Source organism: Acomys russatus, chromosome 18 (assembly GCF_903995435.1).
Source record: "Acomys russatus chromosome 18, mAcoRus1.1, whole genome shotgun sequence".
Classification (NCBI taxonomy): Eukaryota; Metazoa; Chordata; class Mammalia; order Rodentia; family Muridae; genus Acomys; species Acomys russatus.
Genome location: NC_067154.1, coordinates 43,893,085 through 43,909,599, shown reverse-complemented (window position 1 = coordinate 43,909,599; position 16,515 = coordinate 43,893,085). Strand labels below are relative to the sequence as shown.

At 38.6% G+C, this 16,515-nt stretch overlaps 1 protein-coding gene across 1 annotated transcript; it reads left to right on the top strand.

Moving 5' to 3' along the window:
- The first annotated feature begins 1,691 nt into the window (after positions 1-1,691).
- Positions 1,692-15,629, top strand: Fbxl3 (F-box and leucine rich repeat protein 3). The gene is made up of 4 exons (XM_051160931.1): positions 1,692-2,197; positions 5,217-5,339; positions 8,578-8,749; positions 13,943-15,629. Exons 1-4 carry the CDS (start codon positions 1,847-1,849, stop codon positions 14,584-14,586), a joined length of 1,290 nt encoding a protein of 429 aa, XP_051016888.1. The 5' UTR covers positions 1,692-1,846; the 3' UTR covers positions 14,587-15,629.
- Positions 15,630-16,515: the final 886 nt, after the last annotated feature.

The following is a 16,515-nucleotide window of genomic DNA, read 5'->3' as shown; positions in this document are numbered from 1 at the left end:
AAAGTTAAACCTTCAGGATAAGTTAAAGTTGGAAAATGGGTCATAATGGCAGGCTAACCTTTAGTAGGACATTTTTATTAGAGTGTTTTTTTTATTATTTTAAAAGATGTCACTGTCAATTATTCTAGCTTTTCTCTGGACACCCTTTAAAAAAAAAATCTATCCATAGATGCATAAGTAAGTTTGAATCTTCCATAAAGCCATCTTGTCACCTCTGTCACTTAGTTTTCTGGATTCTCCTACTCAAGAGTATGCCCTTTTGTGTGTGTGCATGTATATAGTCAGATAGAGGAACAGCAAAGGACAGAAGGTTCCTCTGCTAAGGCCTTTTGGACTGCTGTGTCAGAGGCTTGTGCCCTCTGCCTCTCTGCTTCTGCTCTCCAGCCCTCAGTCCTTCATGGACTTGCCAGCTCCTGGGTGAGAACGGCTGTACATGTGTCGTCATTATCCCACAGAGGAAGCAGAGATTCTTACATGCTGATTGTCACTAGTTGGAGTCACAAGCCATCTTCTTAAGTCTTGTTTGGGTCAGTGCCTCACCAGAGTTGCTCTCTTGAGACAAAAGCATTATATTATTGTAGGTCCTGAACTAAATAAATAATTCTACCAAGGAGTGGTTCAGATTAGTGTAGGAGTCAAGTAACAAATTAAAATGTGTCCTTTGGAATTTTGATTACATTATAATGAATATGAATAGAAGTAATGGTATTACACTATAGAAAGGGAAAAAAGTATATTGGGAAGAAATAACCCCAATGTCTCTAACCTCACTGCTCGTTGTTAGCTGTGACGTTGAGTTGGTAGCGCTCATTCCAGCGTGTTTCTCTACATCACCACTCCCCTCCCCTGCCTTAGAAAAGAAACTCTTCTTCACACTCTGGGCACACTCTCTTCTACTGAGTTGTGTGATGGTTTTCATACTGGGCTGTTTTTCTGAAGAGGAAATCAGTTGGCTCTCCTTTCAAAAGCCCTAACATGTCATTTCTCACGAGAACCCTGCATCCTAAGATCACGGTTTTGCAAACAGAAGCATCTGACAATCTTGTAATTTACCCAAAGCCATGGTAGTGAGAAGTGTAGTTTGGATTCAAACCCAGAGAGCTTGGTCTTAAGTGTATGGTATGGTTTGTCATGAATAGATCGTCTTTCCAAGAAGCAAATGGAGGAAAGTGGGTACAAATAGGTAAAAAAAACACAGAGGCATCATTCAGAAAAAAGAGAAGAAAGCAGGTGACAGTAATGGGTTGGGAGAAGAAACCACATTCCAGCCGAAACAACCCGTAGTCAGATAGATTGCTTTAAATAATGTATTGCCTGCTGCTACAGGCTAACTACGGGCCTGAAGTATTTAAAGCAAGGGCCTTAAGCTTGGGCTGTGTTCTCAGCCCAGGTTTACTTACATCAGGCAGAGGTTGGATATGTGTAGCAGTAGCAGCAGATGTCATCGGCTATTCAGGATAGATTTGTTGACTACTTATCTTTTGTCCTCTCTAGAGTCTAGAGGGTCATGGGCACCTTGGTCTACTTCAGATTTGACTGAAAAATTGGAAAGTATGACTGTAGGCTCTCCTTTTAGTTACTTTATGTAGTTGACTGCAAGTCGTGATTTATACATTTAAAAATTACAAGTAGTGCTTAAATGTAAATGGCTAAAATCACCTCAGGAATGTTCATCTCTGTAGCATTTTTCATTGTATTCTTATATTCTCCTTGAATTGTTGGTTCAGTTCTTTGTGCATATTTCTATTTAACTGTCCAAATACAAGCACATGTCTTAGTGACAGAAAATGAACTTGTGATGAAAAGTTAAGTAGGATGGGAAAAATGATGGATTTTTCTAAATAGGATGAAACGAGGAGGAGGAGGAGATAGTGGCCATGACTCACCTGAAGAAGGCCCTGCAGGGAAACCTAAGAGACTGAGGACCGCACATGAGTGCGCTCGGCCTTGTGACTGGGGCAACCTTCTGCAGGACATCGTTCTCCACGTGTTTAAGTATTTGCCTCTTCTTGATCGGGCTCACGCTTCCCAAGTGTGCCGGAATTGGAATCAGGTCTTTCACATGCCTGACCTGTGGAGATGTTTTGAGTTTGAACTGAATCAGCCAGCTACATCTTACTTGAAAGCTACACATCCAGAGCTGATCAAACAGATTATTAAAAGGCATTCAAATCACCTACAGTATGTCAGCTTCAAGGTAAGACCTTAATAACTCCTTCTGTTAAAAAATAAAAGCATTTTAGTGGCTTCTGTGTCCTAACCAATACAATTTCTTATGTCTTTAAAATATTTGATTTTTTTTTCTTTTTTAGGGAAAGTGCTTAACGTTTTACAGTTATTGCATGCCTTAGACGCCATTGCAAGTAATGCTTAATATTTGCTGTAACTAAAATACCCCTTTACAAGTAATTTCTCAAAAAGCAAAAGTAGGCATTAAATAATTGAATAAATAAATAATTGAAGCTTTACATTAATGGTAAGTGGCTGGCAACAAATTTGAGGAAAGAAATATACAGTAAACATTAGGGTAGTGGTTCTCAACCTGTGAGTTGCGACCTTTTGGAAGTCGCATATCAGATATTTTCATTATGATTCGAACAGTATCAAAGGTACAGTTAGGAAGGAAGTAACAATGAAATAAATTTATGGTTGGAGGAGGGGTCACCATAGCAGGAGGAACTGTATTAAAAGGGTCATAGCATTAGAAAGGTTGAGAACAAGGCTGTTTTGTTTGTTTTGCGGGGGTTGATTATTTGTGGGGTTTTGTTGTTCTTATTTCAAGACAGGGTTTCTCTGTCTAGTTCTGGCTGTCTTGGAACTCGCTCTGTAGACCAGGCTGGCCTCATAGAAACTCCGAGATTGCCCGACTCTGCCTCCCAAGTGCTGGGATTAAAGCTTTGTGCCACCACGGCCAATGACTTGTTGGCTTGTTCTGATACATTTTTATTTAAAACAAAACTTTAAATCTAAAGATGGTATAGAAACTAAATAGTTTAGAGTTTATTTTAGAGGGATACAGAAGAGGAGGATTCATGGAAAAATACAAGACCTGTTTGCGTCATTTCAGGGTTACAAGGGACATGTAAGATTCACATAATGGTGAAATGAGTGAAGGAAGTGGCGCATTTTGAGATTTTGAAGAGTATTATATGAAATCACGGTAGTCTATGAGAGAACAAAGGTTCATCAAGTTATACTTTGGAGATGAATAAAGAAGTAGATGCTTGCTGAATCCTTAACACTAATTTTTTTCCCTCAACAAATGATAATTATTGTTAAAAGATGAAAATGTGCCAGGCATGGTGACTTACTCATGTAACTCTAGGAGTTAGGAGTTTGAGGTAAGAGAATCAACAATTTGAGGTCTTTCTGGCCTATATATAGTAAGGCCTTTTATCTTAAAAATGTTAAACATGCTGAGTGCCACCCGCGCCTTTAATCCCAGCACTCAGGGTAGCAGAGACAGGAGGATCTCTGTGAGTTCTAGGCCAGCCTGGTCCATAAAGTGAGTCTAGGTCAGCCAGGGCTACACAGAGAAGCCCTGTCTTGAAGAAGAAAAAAATGGTACACAAAACCCAAAAAGCTATAGTAAAAGCAGTTGCCTGGTTTGCCTATATCTCCTACTTGCCAAGGGGCAGGTTAAATAGTACTAAGCAGTGTGCTAACCTAACCTTCATGCTGTCACAAATGCGGCTTCCTTGTAAGGCAGAAGAGCTTGGTAGTAGATGGCATCAAATACGGCAGGTGGTGGTCGTAAAGCACTAGGCCATTAGGAATGGGATTGCCAGCCTCAGGATCCCTGTTATGAGCAGCCGGCTTACACAGTGAGTTCAGGGCTAGCCAGAGATACTATTTCAAGAGGAAACTAAAGATGCCTAGTTAATTTTGAGTTTACTAGACTTCACTGCTAACTTTTATTGTAGGTGTATCCCAGACACACTTACTGACATAAATTATTCTTTTGTTCACCTGAAATTCCAGTTGGGTGTGTTATTTGTTTGATAAGGGGTATCATTCAAGCAAACAAAAGTTGAGGAGCTCCTCACTCCCTCCAGGGAGGAAACTTGAAGTGCTTTCTTTCCCCTGGTTTTAGTCATCTTTCACTTGCCTTAGAGTGTGCTAATGGCAACTACTACCGGAAGACTGTAAAGAGCACTCTGTATAGTAGGTTGGCTGGGTCCTTGTATTCTTTTATAGTCTTGGGACACAGTTCAGGTGTAGCCAGCACACACAACTCATAGAAATGTTTACACTTAAGTTTAGCATTTCTGTTAGGGATTTATTTCTGTGAGGTAGTAGTTTCCAATTTGGAAAGCAAGCACATTGCAGGAATTATTCTGGCTTCTAATAGTATTTAAGTGGTCAGTATAGGCTGAAGGACTTACAGTCAGATTTATGAGTGTAGAACAGTGCTTTTCAAACTGTGCTCAGTAGACTCACCAGGCGGAGTGTAAAGACAGAGGTTGCACGGTCCCACACACAGCTTCTCACCAATACGCTTTGGTTCAGGCATAAGAGTTGGCATGTCTTCAGTGCTCGGATGATCTGCATGTGCTCTGGGAACCACACTTTGAGAACTACAGTTAGTACATTTGTTTCACCCACTGTAAGATTTACGATCTCCTTTGGGGTTCAGTAAGACACAAATTTGAAAATAAAAGTAATAGTATTAACATTTTTTTAGTCTAGAGAAAAAGAAACTTTTTCCTTCTGGGGGATGGTGCTTGGTCCTGTTACTCTTTTCCTCAGGAGATGTCTAAGTAGGAGATGTATAAGAGCAGGTGCCTCTTTCTTGCCTGTTTAGTTGAGCACCATATTTTACTCTATATTCATTTTTCTGTTGAAGACATTGAAGAATTTCAGATGTGTGGTTCACCTGAAAATTCTAAATACATAGACATTAATTTCTTAGTTCACCATAGACACTGTGTTTACATGTATTACTTGATTTAACCAAGTACAAGACAGAATAACTGACATTGTACAGTTACTTTGAAGTAAGCCAGTTTAGTCTTTCCACACTAAATCGTAGATACACACGTGTATTATAATGAACTCTTTCGTGAAAATTAGACTAAGGTTGGGGGAGGGTGATTGAACATGAATGTCCTTTAAATGATAATGCACTGAATTAATAACTATATTGCTTGCTTTTATAAAATTAAGATATTCAAAGAGAAGTGTGAATATGTTACATGAGACATTTTCTTCCTAAGGTGGACAGCAGCAAAGAATCCGCTGAAGCAGCTTGTGATATATTATCGCAGCTTGTGAATTGCTCTTTAAAAACACTTGGACTTATTTCAACTGCTCGGCCAAGCTTTATGGATCTACCAAAGGTAGCTGCTGGTTTTGTTATCCCACTTGCAGAGGACTCCAGTGAAAGCAGCAGCACTGTTAGTGAGAGCACAGCAAAGCAGTGGAGATATGCTTGTTATTACAGTGTTAAAAATACTATTTACAATGGGATTCTAAGGAGTTTTAATTTTTTTCTTGAGTATTCTACGTCGTGTGGGTCTGATGCCTGCAGAGGCCAGAAGAAGGTGTCATGTCTCCTGAAATGGAGTTACAGATAGTTAGTAGGAGTTGCCACGTGGGTTCTGTAACCAAACCGGGGTCCTCAGCAAGAGCAGCGGGGACTCTTAACTGCTGAGCCATCTTTCTAGCAGCAGGAAAAAGATGCTATGAAGCAGTACTTGGTCTTCACTGGTAATGTTAAAGAACGTGTGAATTTACAGATGACTGTCTAGGTAGTGGAAGTGCTAAAAGAAAATAGTGAAACTGAGACTAACCATATCAGAGGAAGGAAAACCATAGTCACTTCTTTTTTTTTTTTTTTTTTTTTTTTTTTTTTTTTTTTTTTGAGACAGGGTTTCTCTGTGTAGCCTTGGTCATCCTGGACTCACTTTGTAGACCAGGCTGGCCTCGAACTCACAGCGATCCGCCTGCCTCTGCCTCCCGAGTGCTGGGACTAAAGGCGTGCGCCACCACGCCCGGCTGCCATAGTCACTTTTTGATGAGCTTTCAGAGGAGGTTGTTGAAACTAGAAGCCAAAAGTAGAAAATACCAGTATTGAGCAAGTGTAGCCTGTTTATTATGTAAATCCTTCAAGCAACTTTATAAAAAGAATATTTTTGAGCAATGTTGATGTTAATATAGCTTGGATTTATCTTAACAGATTTTATTTCAAACCATTTATTCTTGTGAGGATTTAACTGTTGGTGTTAGTCCTATACTTAATTAAAGAACAGTCTACTTACTATACAACTGTTCTTTTTTAAAACTTTTAAAAACATTTAGTTGGTATGTATGTGTATGTGTGGAGGTCAGGACACAGCTTATAGGAATCAGTTCTTCTACCATGTGGGTTCCAGGGTTTGAACTTGATTTATAAGGCTTGGTGGCAAGTGCGCTCACCAGTTGAGCCATCGAGACAGCCCACGGCTGTTCTCTTTGAAGCGGAAAATTATCAGAATCCCTTCTGAGAAAGGCCAGTTGATAAAAGCTGCTCTCAGGTTTGCTGATGCTTACTCACTACACTAGGTTAGCATCCAATAAAAGAGGGAGGGAGGGAGGGTCTGAGATTTGCAACTGTGGCCTTTACAACTGTCTTAACCACTGACCAGCTTACAGCAATTTGGACAAGGCATTTTTTTAAGTATGCCACAAAGTAAAATATGTAGGTTTAAAAAGAAGCATTATTTAATTGTATGTGTATAAGTGGTTTTGCCTGCATGTAACTATGTGTACCATATATGTGCCTGGTACCTATGGAGGCAGAAGAACACATTGAATCCCTAGAACTGGAGTTGCAGACAGTTGTAAGCTGCCATGTGTGAGCTGGGAACTGAGTGTGGGTCCTCTGGAAGAGCAACCAGTGTTCTTAGCTGATGGGCCATTTCTTCAGTGCCAAAATATGTAGACTCATCGCAGTTCATTTTACTGGAGTGACTCAGGAAATAATATTGAGTGTGAATTATAACTGGTATGTGATTGTTCCAATTTAATAGCAGAACCAAATAACATACTGTGAATTCAAAACCTCTATTGATTTAAGTTTCATTATTTTTGTACATTTTGAGATAGAATGTTTTCTCATGAGTAGAGAAATGGAGATGAGAATCTGTTTAGCATATTAATTACCTGAATCAAGGTGCTGTGACTCCTCCATCTGGCTGTGCACAGATTTAGACTCTTATTCCTGAGGTCAAGTCTTCTCAGACATTCCAGGGGATTCCAATTGAGATGGCTATTGAAGACCTCATGCTAAGAAACTGAGTCTCGCAATGTAGGGCCATCTTCTTCAAGCCTTGTGGGAAATGATATGCTCTGATTGATACTTTAATGTATCTGCCATTGTTTTTTAATGTGTTTATATATGGTATATATGTATATATAAAATAAACGTATAAAGCATGTTGAACATAATTTGATTTTTATGATCTGGGGCTCTCAGTTTACTTGTATGTAATGCCAATTTAAGAACTGTTGATGTAGCTGGGACTGCCTCATATGCTTCTTGTACTTGTTGGGTGTTTTGGTTTTTGTTTGGTTGATTGGTTCTTATTGTTTGTAGAAAAGATTGAAATAAGGTATTCCTGTATTTTGGCTATCTTGAACAGAAGAGAAAATAGAAGAAATGTATGTGACCATAGCTAATTAAGGACAATGAGGAAAGAGGCTAACTGTGATCATTGAAGGAATAGTTGTTGGATTTGAGTATTTTGTTAATGCAGTTACTTAGTCACAATTTCCAAAGTCAGTTGTGTAGACACAGTAAGGAAAAAGCAAGTTAAGGATTGTGACAAGGAGGTAGTGTTTCCTTAGATGTCGCCTGTTACCATGGCTTCATCCCCAGGTGCTGCTGTAGAGGATGTGTGAAGGTGATGGATGCAGGGTGAGGCTGGGTCTGTGGACATGTGCTGAAGCATGTGTTGGTCCTCCTTTTCTCCCCTGAATTATTTGCCCATTGATCATAGCTTATCTCAGTCATGTGCTTTAAAAACACAGTTATTCTTGTTTCTGTAGAATTTCTTTTGATCAGATCTGTGTTTGATAGATTATTTAAAGTAAAATATATTAAGATCAAGTCTTGAGACTGATTTACATACCGTGTTTTGAGAGGGTTTAAATGTGGGATTTTTAAACGATTCTGCTTGTCTGTGTGTGCTTCTCTGTTGAGTTACTACAGCCTTTCAGTTGATTGACTTAAGTCTCACGACTGTGCCAGTAGTTTCTGTGTTGATGCTCTGCCTGTGTGGTGCAGTGTACAGGACATTAGTTTCCAAATATGATGAAGTGTTTGAGAGAGTCTCTTAGTCTGGGCTCCAGGGTTCTTCTTTGATCTCATTGTGGCTGTGATTTAGAAATACTCTGAGGCTTGAAGTGACATTTCTTCCACAGGTACAAAAGGCTTTTCTCAGAGATGGAAAGTAGTCCCTCTTTAACTAAACGTTGGTAACTGCATGCAGGGGTGCTGCCTTTTAACAGTTTAAATTCCTCATTAGGGTGCAGGCAGACATACCTAACCTGGTACGGAAACCTTGTAAAGTGTCATTTTACTCTTTTATCTTTCAGTCTCATTTTATCTCTGCACTGACAGTTGTGTTTGTAAACTCCAAATCCCTGTCCTCACTTAAGATAGACGACACCCCGGTAGATGATCCATCCCTTAAAGTGCTAGTGGCCAACAACAGTGACACACTCAAGCTGCTAAAAATGAGCAGCTGTCCGCATGTCTCTCCAGCAGGTATGTTATGTTTTTACCAGACATATTGTAGTAAACTATATTGTTTCTCAAATTAATAAAATTGTTTAATAGTTCTGTTAATGAACTGGTAAATGAATTAACAAAACCATTTCTTCTGCATAAAAATATTCAGTGTCCTAATAACAATAGCATAATATCTGCAGTATTATAGGTTAGACTGACTTTCATTTTATTTTCTAGTCATTTTATGTGGCAAACTTGATTATAGTGTGTACTTGAATATAGATTAAAAAATTAGAAAGGAGGAAGGTTTATTAGCTACTCATTGCTGAGGTAGAATTTCTGACAAAAGCAGCTTAAGGATGGACAGGGCGTCTCTCTGTGGCTCACAGTTTGAGGGCACTAGTCAGCATGATTGGGAAGGTGCAGTGTAGGAGCAGGAGGTAGGCGGTGTCATCGCACCCTGTGCAGCATGGAAGCATAGGGCAAGTGGAGCCAGCTATAAAACCTCAGGCCTTACCCCAGTGACTCATTCCTCCGACCTGCCACTCCTAAAAGTTCACAGCCTTCTAAAACAGCACTGACAACAGCTGGGACCAAATGTTCAAATGAAAGTTCATGAGAGACATTTCACATTCAGCCCACAAGGCGACACTAAGGGCTGCCTGAGGAGCATCTTGAGATAGACTAGGATTCTGCTAACTTCAGTTCAGCTGTAGGTGTTTTGGGTCAGAATAGTCACAGTTACTTCTCACAGAGGAGAAGGGGTGTATTTAAGCATGGTTGCCTTTTTGAGAGAGAATGCTCTTTAAAACTTAAATTTTAGAAATAACATTATAAGAGGTCTTATTTTATGTAGAATTTTCTAAGTTATTAGTTCATTGTCCAGTTTGAGGTTACTTAAATTACAAGTGATTTGTACTGAAAAGCATAAACATGGTTTTCATCTGCTTCATTGTAGAGTCCACCACTTTTAAAGTACCTGTCTTTAGCTGTCTTGTTCGTGTTTGCTTGTTTGCTTTTCTTGCTATAAGAAAGGGTTGGAATTCGCTAAAATGACTCACTATTGGTGGTTTTTCCAGATCACCCACAAGGAGGGTCTTAGTGATAGGAATAACTATGCCTACTGTTGTATTCACTCAGTTGCCTCAGCCTCTTTTAAATAAAAGCATTATAAAATAGAAGCTAAGAAGAGACTAATAGACTTTATGTTATTTTCTCTGTGAGGTTGAGCACATTTTATTGTCTGCTGTGCGTGAGAGCTCTCTTGCATAGGTTCATAGTGTCCAAGGTCCTTTTGTTCCTAACCTCCTTGCTCTTGTTTGTCCCTCACTCACATGTCATGTGAGCTGTGAGCCCTCAGGACCTGGAGTTCTTTGTTTTGACCTGCCACTGTGGTCAGCACCCTTGTGAAGTCATCGTTAGAACTTTTAACCTACTCATCAATACATCAACATCATAAAACTTTTATTGAAATAGAATTTATGAGCTGGGTGTGGTGGTGCACACCCTTAATCCCATCACTGAGGAGGCAGAGGCAGGCAGATCTCTGAGTCCAAAGCCAGCCTGGTCTACAAAGCAAGTTCCAGGACAGCCAGGAAAAAAATTGGATTTTCTTTGAGACTGCCAGTGGGTGGAATAATGACAGAGATTTTTTATGTTTTTCATGAGCTTCTGGCACTATACCTGGGCAGATCCTCAGCTATCATCAGCCTGACTATACTGGCCTGGCCTGTGTCCCACCTGTCCATTTTTCAGGTCCCATTACCTCTCCATCTTAGTCTCTGTCCCTGCTCCTGCTCTTCCTCTTTGGCTAGCGACCAGTGAGCCTGAGATTCTTTCCCAGAGTCTCTCTCTCTCTTTGCCAGAAGTCCTGCTTCCCATTAGCCTTAGCTATTGGCTGCTCAGCTCTTTCTTTAACCAATCAGAAGGTGAGGGAAGTGTATGTTTACAAAACATTGAGCAGGAGATGCTTAACAATACTAAAGTGTGGTCTGTATTCCTCTCCGCTGGCTCATAAGTCAGCATTTGAATGTACAAAGATTATGTTTACAGGGTACACAAAAACATCACTCCAGCAGCCTGGGGGGACGGGACAGAGAATGAGAATATGTTTGAACCATGTAACTCACACACAGTTCATGTAAAAATCGGTGGTGTATTGGCTTTTATCATCATCACTATGAATCTTAGGACATTCTCATTATGACCAAAAGGAAGCAGAACTGTCATACCCTGAAGACCCAGTTACCCCCTCCTACCCAGTTCTCTGCACTTCCTGTCTCTGCCAGGAAGTCTATACTGGATAGTTCCTATACATGGAATTATGGGGTGTGTGTGTGTGTGTCTGTGTCTGTCTGTCTGTCTTGTCTGTCTTGTCTGTCTAGTTTCTGTTACTTAGCTAAACAAAACATTAGAATTTCATTCCTTCTTGTTCCATTATATGTTTAGAACATACTTATCTTGATCAATTGGTAGATATTTGGGTTCTTTTCTACCTTTTGCATATAACAGAAAATGCTTATATGAAAATTCATGTGGCTTTTGTATGGACATATTGGTTCTGTTGGTGTAAAGCTAGTGGTAGGGTTGCCAAGTCACGTAGTAGCTGTTTACCCACTTGAACTATGCTACACGTCACACACTGGCTCCAGGATAGTTAGGCTACCAGAGCAGCAACCGTAGCAAGTCATTAAACAAAAATAGACTCTTTAGGGAGTTCCAAGCAAAGGGTTAGGGTTTTTTAAGAACACAGATGATTAACTCCAAAACATATGATGAAGGTTGAAAATTGCCACTGTACATTTCTTTCATACGTCTTCACTAATGCTTTTTCTCTTTTTCATTATATGCATCCTAGTTGGTGTGTCATTGTGGTTTTGATTTGTGTGTACACACACACACACACACACACACACACACACCATCCCAACTCCTCCTGCCACACCCTTCCAGGTCCTCTCTCACTCTTGGAAGTCACTATATAACCCAAGTTAGCTATCAACTCATGATAATCCTCCTGCCTCAGCTTCCCAATTCCTAGGATCACATTGCATGAACCATAATGCCTATATGTGTTTTCTTGATAATTTTGTTGTTTTGGACAGGGTCTCAGTATGTAGCCCGGCTGGCCTGGAATTCAGTACATAGATCAGGTTGTTCTTGAACTCTCAATAATGTACCTCTGTCTGCTTCCTGAGTGCTGGGATTACAGGCACGTGCCCAACTATTTGATGACTTTTTTCCCCCATGGCTTAGTGGCTAATTGTATATGTTCTTTGGAGAAATATCTATTTGGTTTTTTGCCTATATTTTTTCTTTTTCTTGTTTTTAAGGTAGCTTGTCTTTTTGTTATTGATTTGTGTTTGTCACCATGCTGTTATGTATTTAAGTGCCTATAACTCGTGCACTAGTTGTCCCTGGCTGCTTAGCTAATTGCAAATGTAGTAGCTTATACTCTGACCTGCCTATCAGCTCCACAGTTTTGTAAGGCAGAGTTGTAGGTGGTCTCTGTGCTTAGGGTCTTAAGCGAACATCAGTCTCTGTCATGCTGGACTCTCACCTGGAAGCCTCAGGGAAATATCTACTCCCTTCTCATATTGTAGGGTGAGTTTGTTTCTTGGAGGTTGTTGCACTGACATCTCCTTTTCTCACTCAGTTTGTGTGGTGGGGATGGTCCCTGTTTGAGTCTGGTCACTTTTTTTTTTTTTAATTTTTTATGTATGAAGAAATTACTAAATGCTATTAACATGAATTTATCTAAAACTTGTTTTCTTAAAGCTAGCAGTTAGCCTCTGAGTCCCATATGTGCTCTGACTCTTAACTTCCTTTCCTGCAACTAGCCAAAAGTAAACTGAGTCTAAAGCAGCTCCCATAAGATTAGGACTACCTCGATAATTCATCTTAGAAGGTCAGTGTGTCATGCACCACAACACAGTGACAGGCATGGTATCCCTTTCCAGGCTCACAGAGACAACAGTGGAATGCAGGGTCTCTGGGGGAAGAGGGCATCTTGGGAGTTAGGACTGTGGCAGCTCCTTTAGTCGTTTCTCTTGTTTGCATCTTTGCAATTTCCTGAATATTCTTTGTATTTGGCTTTTTGATGTTGCAGAGATGTGTTTAGGTTGTTTTGAGTGTTGGGCTTATTTCAGAGTATGTGTCTATCTAGAGCCTTATTTTGGTTGGTCACTTTGTCTGATTATATTGCACATTTTCATCCACTGCTGTAAAGTTGAACTTGATTGGTGGGCTTCTAGACTTCTTAAGCAATAGTTATGCATGAACTTCTAGTCTCTTTGTATTCTAGTTTGACTGTCTTTAGCTAGTTGTCTCTACTTTGAACTAAGAATACTATTTAGTTCCTTAGATTTTGAGTATTTGTGGAAAAACATATTTAGTACCTATCATAACTAGTGAAATAAATAGTAATGAAAATGTGTGTTTTGTTAGTCCTACTTATTTCTTAATGTATGAGATGGATTGAGTGGGCTGTTTGATAGATAGCTTAGACACTGGGCCCGAATTCTCCCATAAAACCACTTTGGAGATTGAATTTTGGCTCTTTGGTAAACAATAGTTTGGACGAAAGTGTCTTGAGTATGGGAGCTGTTTAAAAAATATAGCTACCTTTGGCTCATCTAAGAATGATAGTTTCATATTTCCTAGACACCTGACACGCTTATTGCATACCATTGTGGTTAAACTATAACCATTTGATGGGACTTTTCTTACTTTGCAAATTTTTTGTCCTACTTATCCCCATTCTTTTTATTAGGAATACATTTTGAATTTCAGAAACTGTCCCCTAGTGTGTGTTTTAGTTGAAAATGGAATTTTTCTTAAACTGTAAGTTTAGTATAATAATGTCTTTTATAATATGGCACTTGGCAATCCCCAGGACTCTGAGGCCAATCTTGGGCTAAGCTACATAGTGAGTTTTGGGGGAGGGACAAACAGAAAATGACACTGTACATTTCTAGGATCATCTTTCTTAGATATAGAATATTTTGAAGTGACATTTTTAATATTTTGAGTTATTAGTGAGCAACAAGGATATAGAATTGGTTTCATATGATACATAATATGAGTAAGTATAATTTCTAATTCATTATCTCAACTAAATTTTTAAAATTGCGTTAATTGAAGAAAAGAGAAGCATGGCTGTTTCCTGGGACATGCACTTGATTAAACATTTGAACAGAAAATTGTTCAAATAACCTTTTTTTCTTCCAGGTATTCTGTGCGTGGCTGACCAGTGCCATGGCTTACGAGAACTGGCCCTCAACTACCATTTACTGAGTGATGAGTTGTTGCTCGCACTGTCCTCTGAAAAGCACGTTCGCCTAGAACACTTGCGTATTGACGTGGTCAGTGAGAACCCTGGACAGACACACTTCCACACACTTCAGAAGAGCAGCTGGGATGCCTTTATCAAACACTCGCCCAAAGTCAACCTAGTGATGTATTTTTTTTTATACGAAGAGGAATTTGACCCATTCTTTCGTTATGAAATTCCCGCCACTCATCTTTACTTTGGGAGATCAGTAAGCAAAGATGTGCTTGGCCGCGTGGGCATGACCTGCCCAAGACTAGTAGAACTGGTGGTGTGTGCCAATGGGTTACGGCCCCTGGATGAAGAGTTAATTCGCATTGCAGAACGTTGCAAGAATTTGTCAGCAATTGGGCTGGGGGAATGCGAAGTGTCCTGCAGTGCTTTTGTTGAGTTTGTGAAGATGTGTGGGGGCCGCCTGTCTCAGCTGTCCATTATGGAGGAAGTGTTAATTCCTGACCAGAAGTATAGTTTGGAGCAGATTCATTGGGAAGTGTCTAAGCATCTTGGCAGGGTGTGGTTTCCAGACATGATGCCTACTTGGTAATGGTTGCATGATACAGGGCATGATGAATAAATAGTTCCTTAATTTTAAGAAAATGTATTATAATAAAAGTTTATTTGCTCTAGATCTGATGTAATTCTACTATTTTGTGGCACAGAAATTTGGTATCTTTGGTGAGCTTATATAATGAATGATACTTGTCAGAAGACCTACAGTTTTATGTTTGTTTATGATAGCTTAATAGCAATCAAATGTTTAAAGATTAAAAGAAAATGTGGTTTCATATTTGAAGGTAATATTCAGTTACGAAAATGAGACAATTCATAGTCTGAAGGAAACAACATGTATATTCTAATATCTAAGAAGTGTACTAATATAGTTTTCTGAAATGTTCTCTATGCATTTTTTTAAAATGTAAACTTGACATTTTAGGGTCTTCAGTTATAAATACACCTGTTATAAGGTGTGTCATATAGCTCAGGAAAGTGAGCATTTTGTGAGAGAAATGTATGATATAGTTCATAAGAGGTTGGTTGAATGTTTTCAGATGTTATGAACCTGTTTTAAAAATAAAGATATAAGTATATATACTACCCGAGTACACAGAACACTGATAAATGTTGCAGTGGCTATTAAGGATGGCCACAGAGCCAGGATCAAATCTAAAGAAATGAGTGGAGTAGAAGAAAGGTAGTACTTAGCTTTGTATACCCATTAGCTGTACTGTGTAATATGCTAAACCATGTGAGTTCTTTCTGTTATGTTACTAATGTTTGTGGTACCTGAGGTATTGTATGTAAAGGAATGCTTTAATCTCTCTCTTTTTTTTTTAAATCTTTGTTTGAACTAGTTTTAAACTATTACACAATAAATGAAATTTTTACTTAAAAACTAAATTGGAAATTAAAAGTAGAACTTCCTAAATTATGTATGAACAGTTTCATGAAAGAATATTAGTCTCCAGTGAACTTTAATGATGGTTCATGCTTTAACTTTGGAATTATATAGCTTCGATAAATACAACTTTAAAAATCAAAAGGATTATCTGTATAGTTCAGAAACACTAAATTTAAAAGAGGATATATAAATATGAGTTCATAATAACTTGAGTAAGTATTACTCAGTGAACTGGAACACTTTAATAGAAAAAATAACTGCAGTTTTGTGGTAATTTGGTTGAAACTGGTATTTTATATTATTTATGTAGCTTTTCATATTACTTTCATATGAATAAAGGTAAATCCTAGACTTTGTAGAGTGTAAAAAATACTCACTTGTGGTTATAGATAGTTATTGGGTTGCTTTTTTCCCCCCTAAAGCTGCTGTATTATGTTCTGGCACTAGCACTAATCATGTCTCTTGAGAGACAGCAGCAGGATAGTTCCGTGTCTGGCATGGCTCTTCAGTAGTGTGACTTTTATGGAAAAAGTTACAGAAGCTAACAGTCTTAAAAATTGATGAACTTCCTGAGACTAAAGCGAAGTGTGGCTTTCTATACAACTTACCCTCTTCAGAAGTGATGGTATTCTTATTCTGTCAGCCACATAGAAATGAGAAGGAAAAGACTGACCCAGAGTTCAACATTAAAGGCAATATTAGAATATTTCTCTTTTATAAGCAGTAAGAAGATTTGACTGTACAGGAAATACTTGGCGGTTTTTTTTTTTTTTTTTTTTTTTTAAACTTTGAAAAATGGAGATGGTATATAACGGAGTTTTACTAACCAAAGCTTTATTTGAAAACTTACTTTTTGTACAAATTGAATTTCATGCTTGAATACTTTAAGTCACTTTATAAGCAAAATGCATAGAACTTAATTTGTTTATACTGTAAAATATATGTTAAATGGTTTTATCAATTTGAGAATAAAGATAGTTACTAATGCCGTTGTATTTTTATAAATAACTTAAGAGAACTATACATACATTACAAAGCTATGACTTTAGCTTCACGTCTATTGTTTGGTAGTGT

Bases quoted from the DNA above. Each gene is read 5' to 3' on its own strand.
- Fbxl3 (XM_051160931.1), top strand. From the start codon at position 1,847: ATGAAACGAGGAGGAGGAGGAGATAGTGGCCATGACTCACCTGAAGAA. The intron at 5,340-8,577 runs GTAGCTGCTGGT...TTTATCTTTCAG, and splicing joins GCTTTATGGATCTACCAAAG to TCTCATTTTATCTCTGCACT. The intron at 8,750-13,942 runs GTATGTTATGTT...TTTTTCTTCCAG, and splicing joins TCCGCATGTCTCTCCAGCAG to GTATTCTGTGCGTGGCTGAC.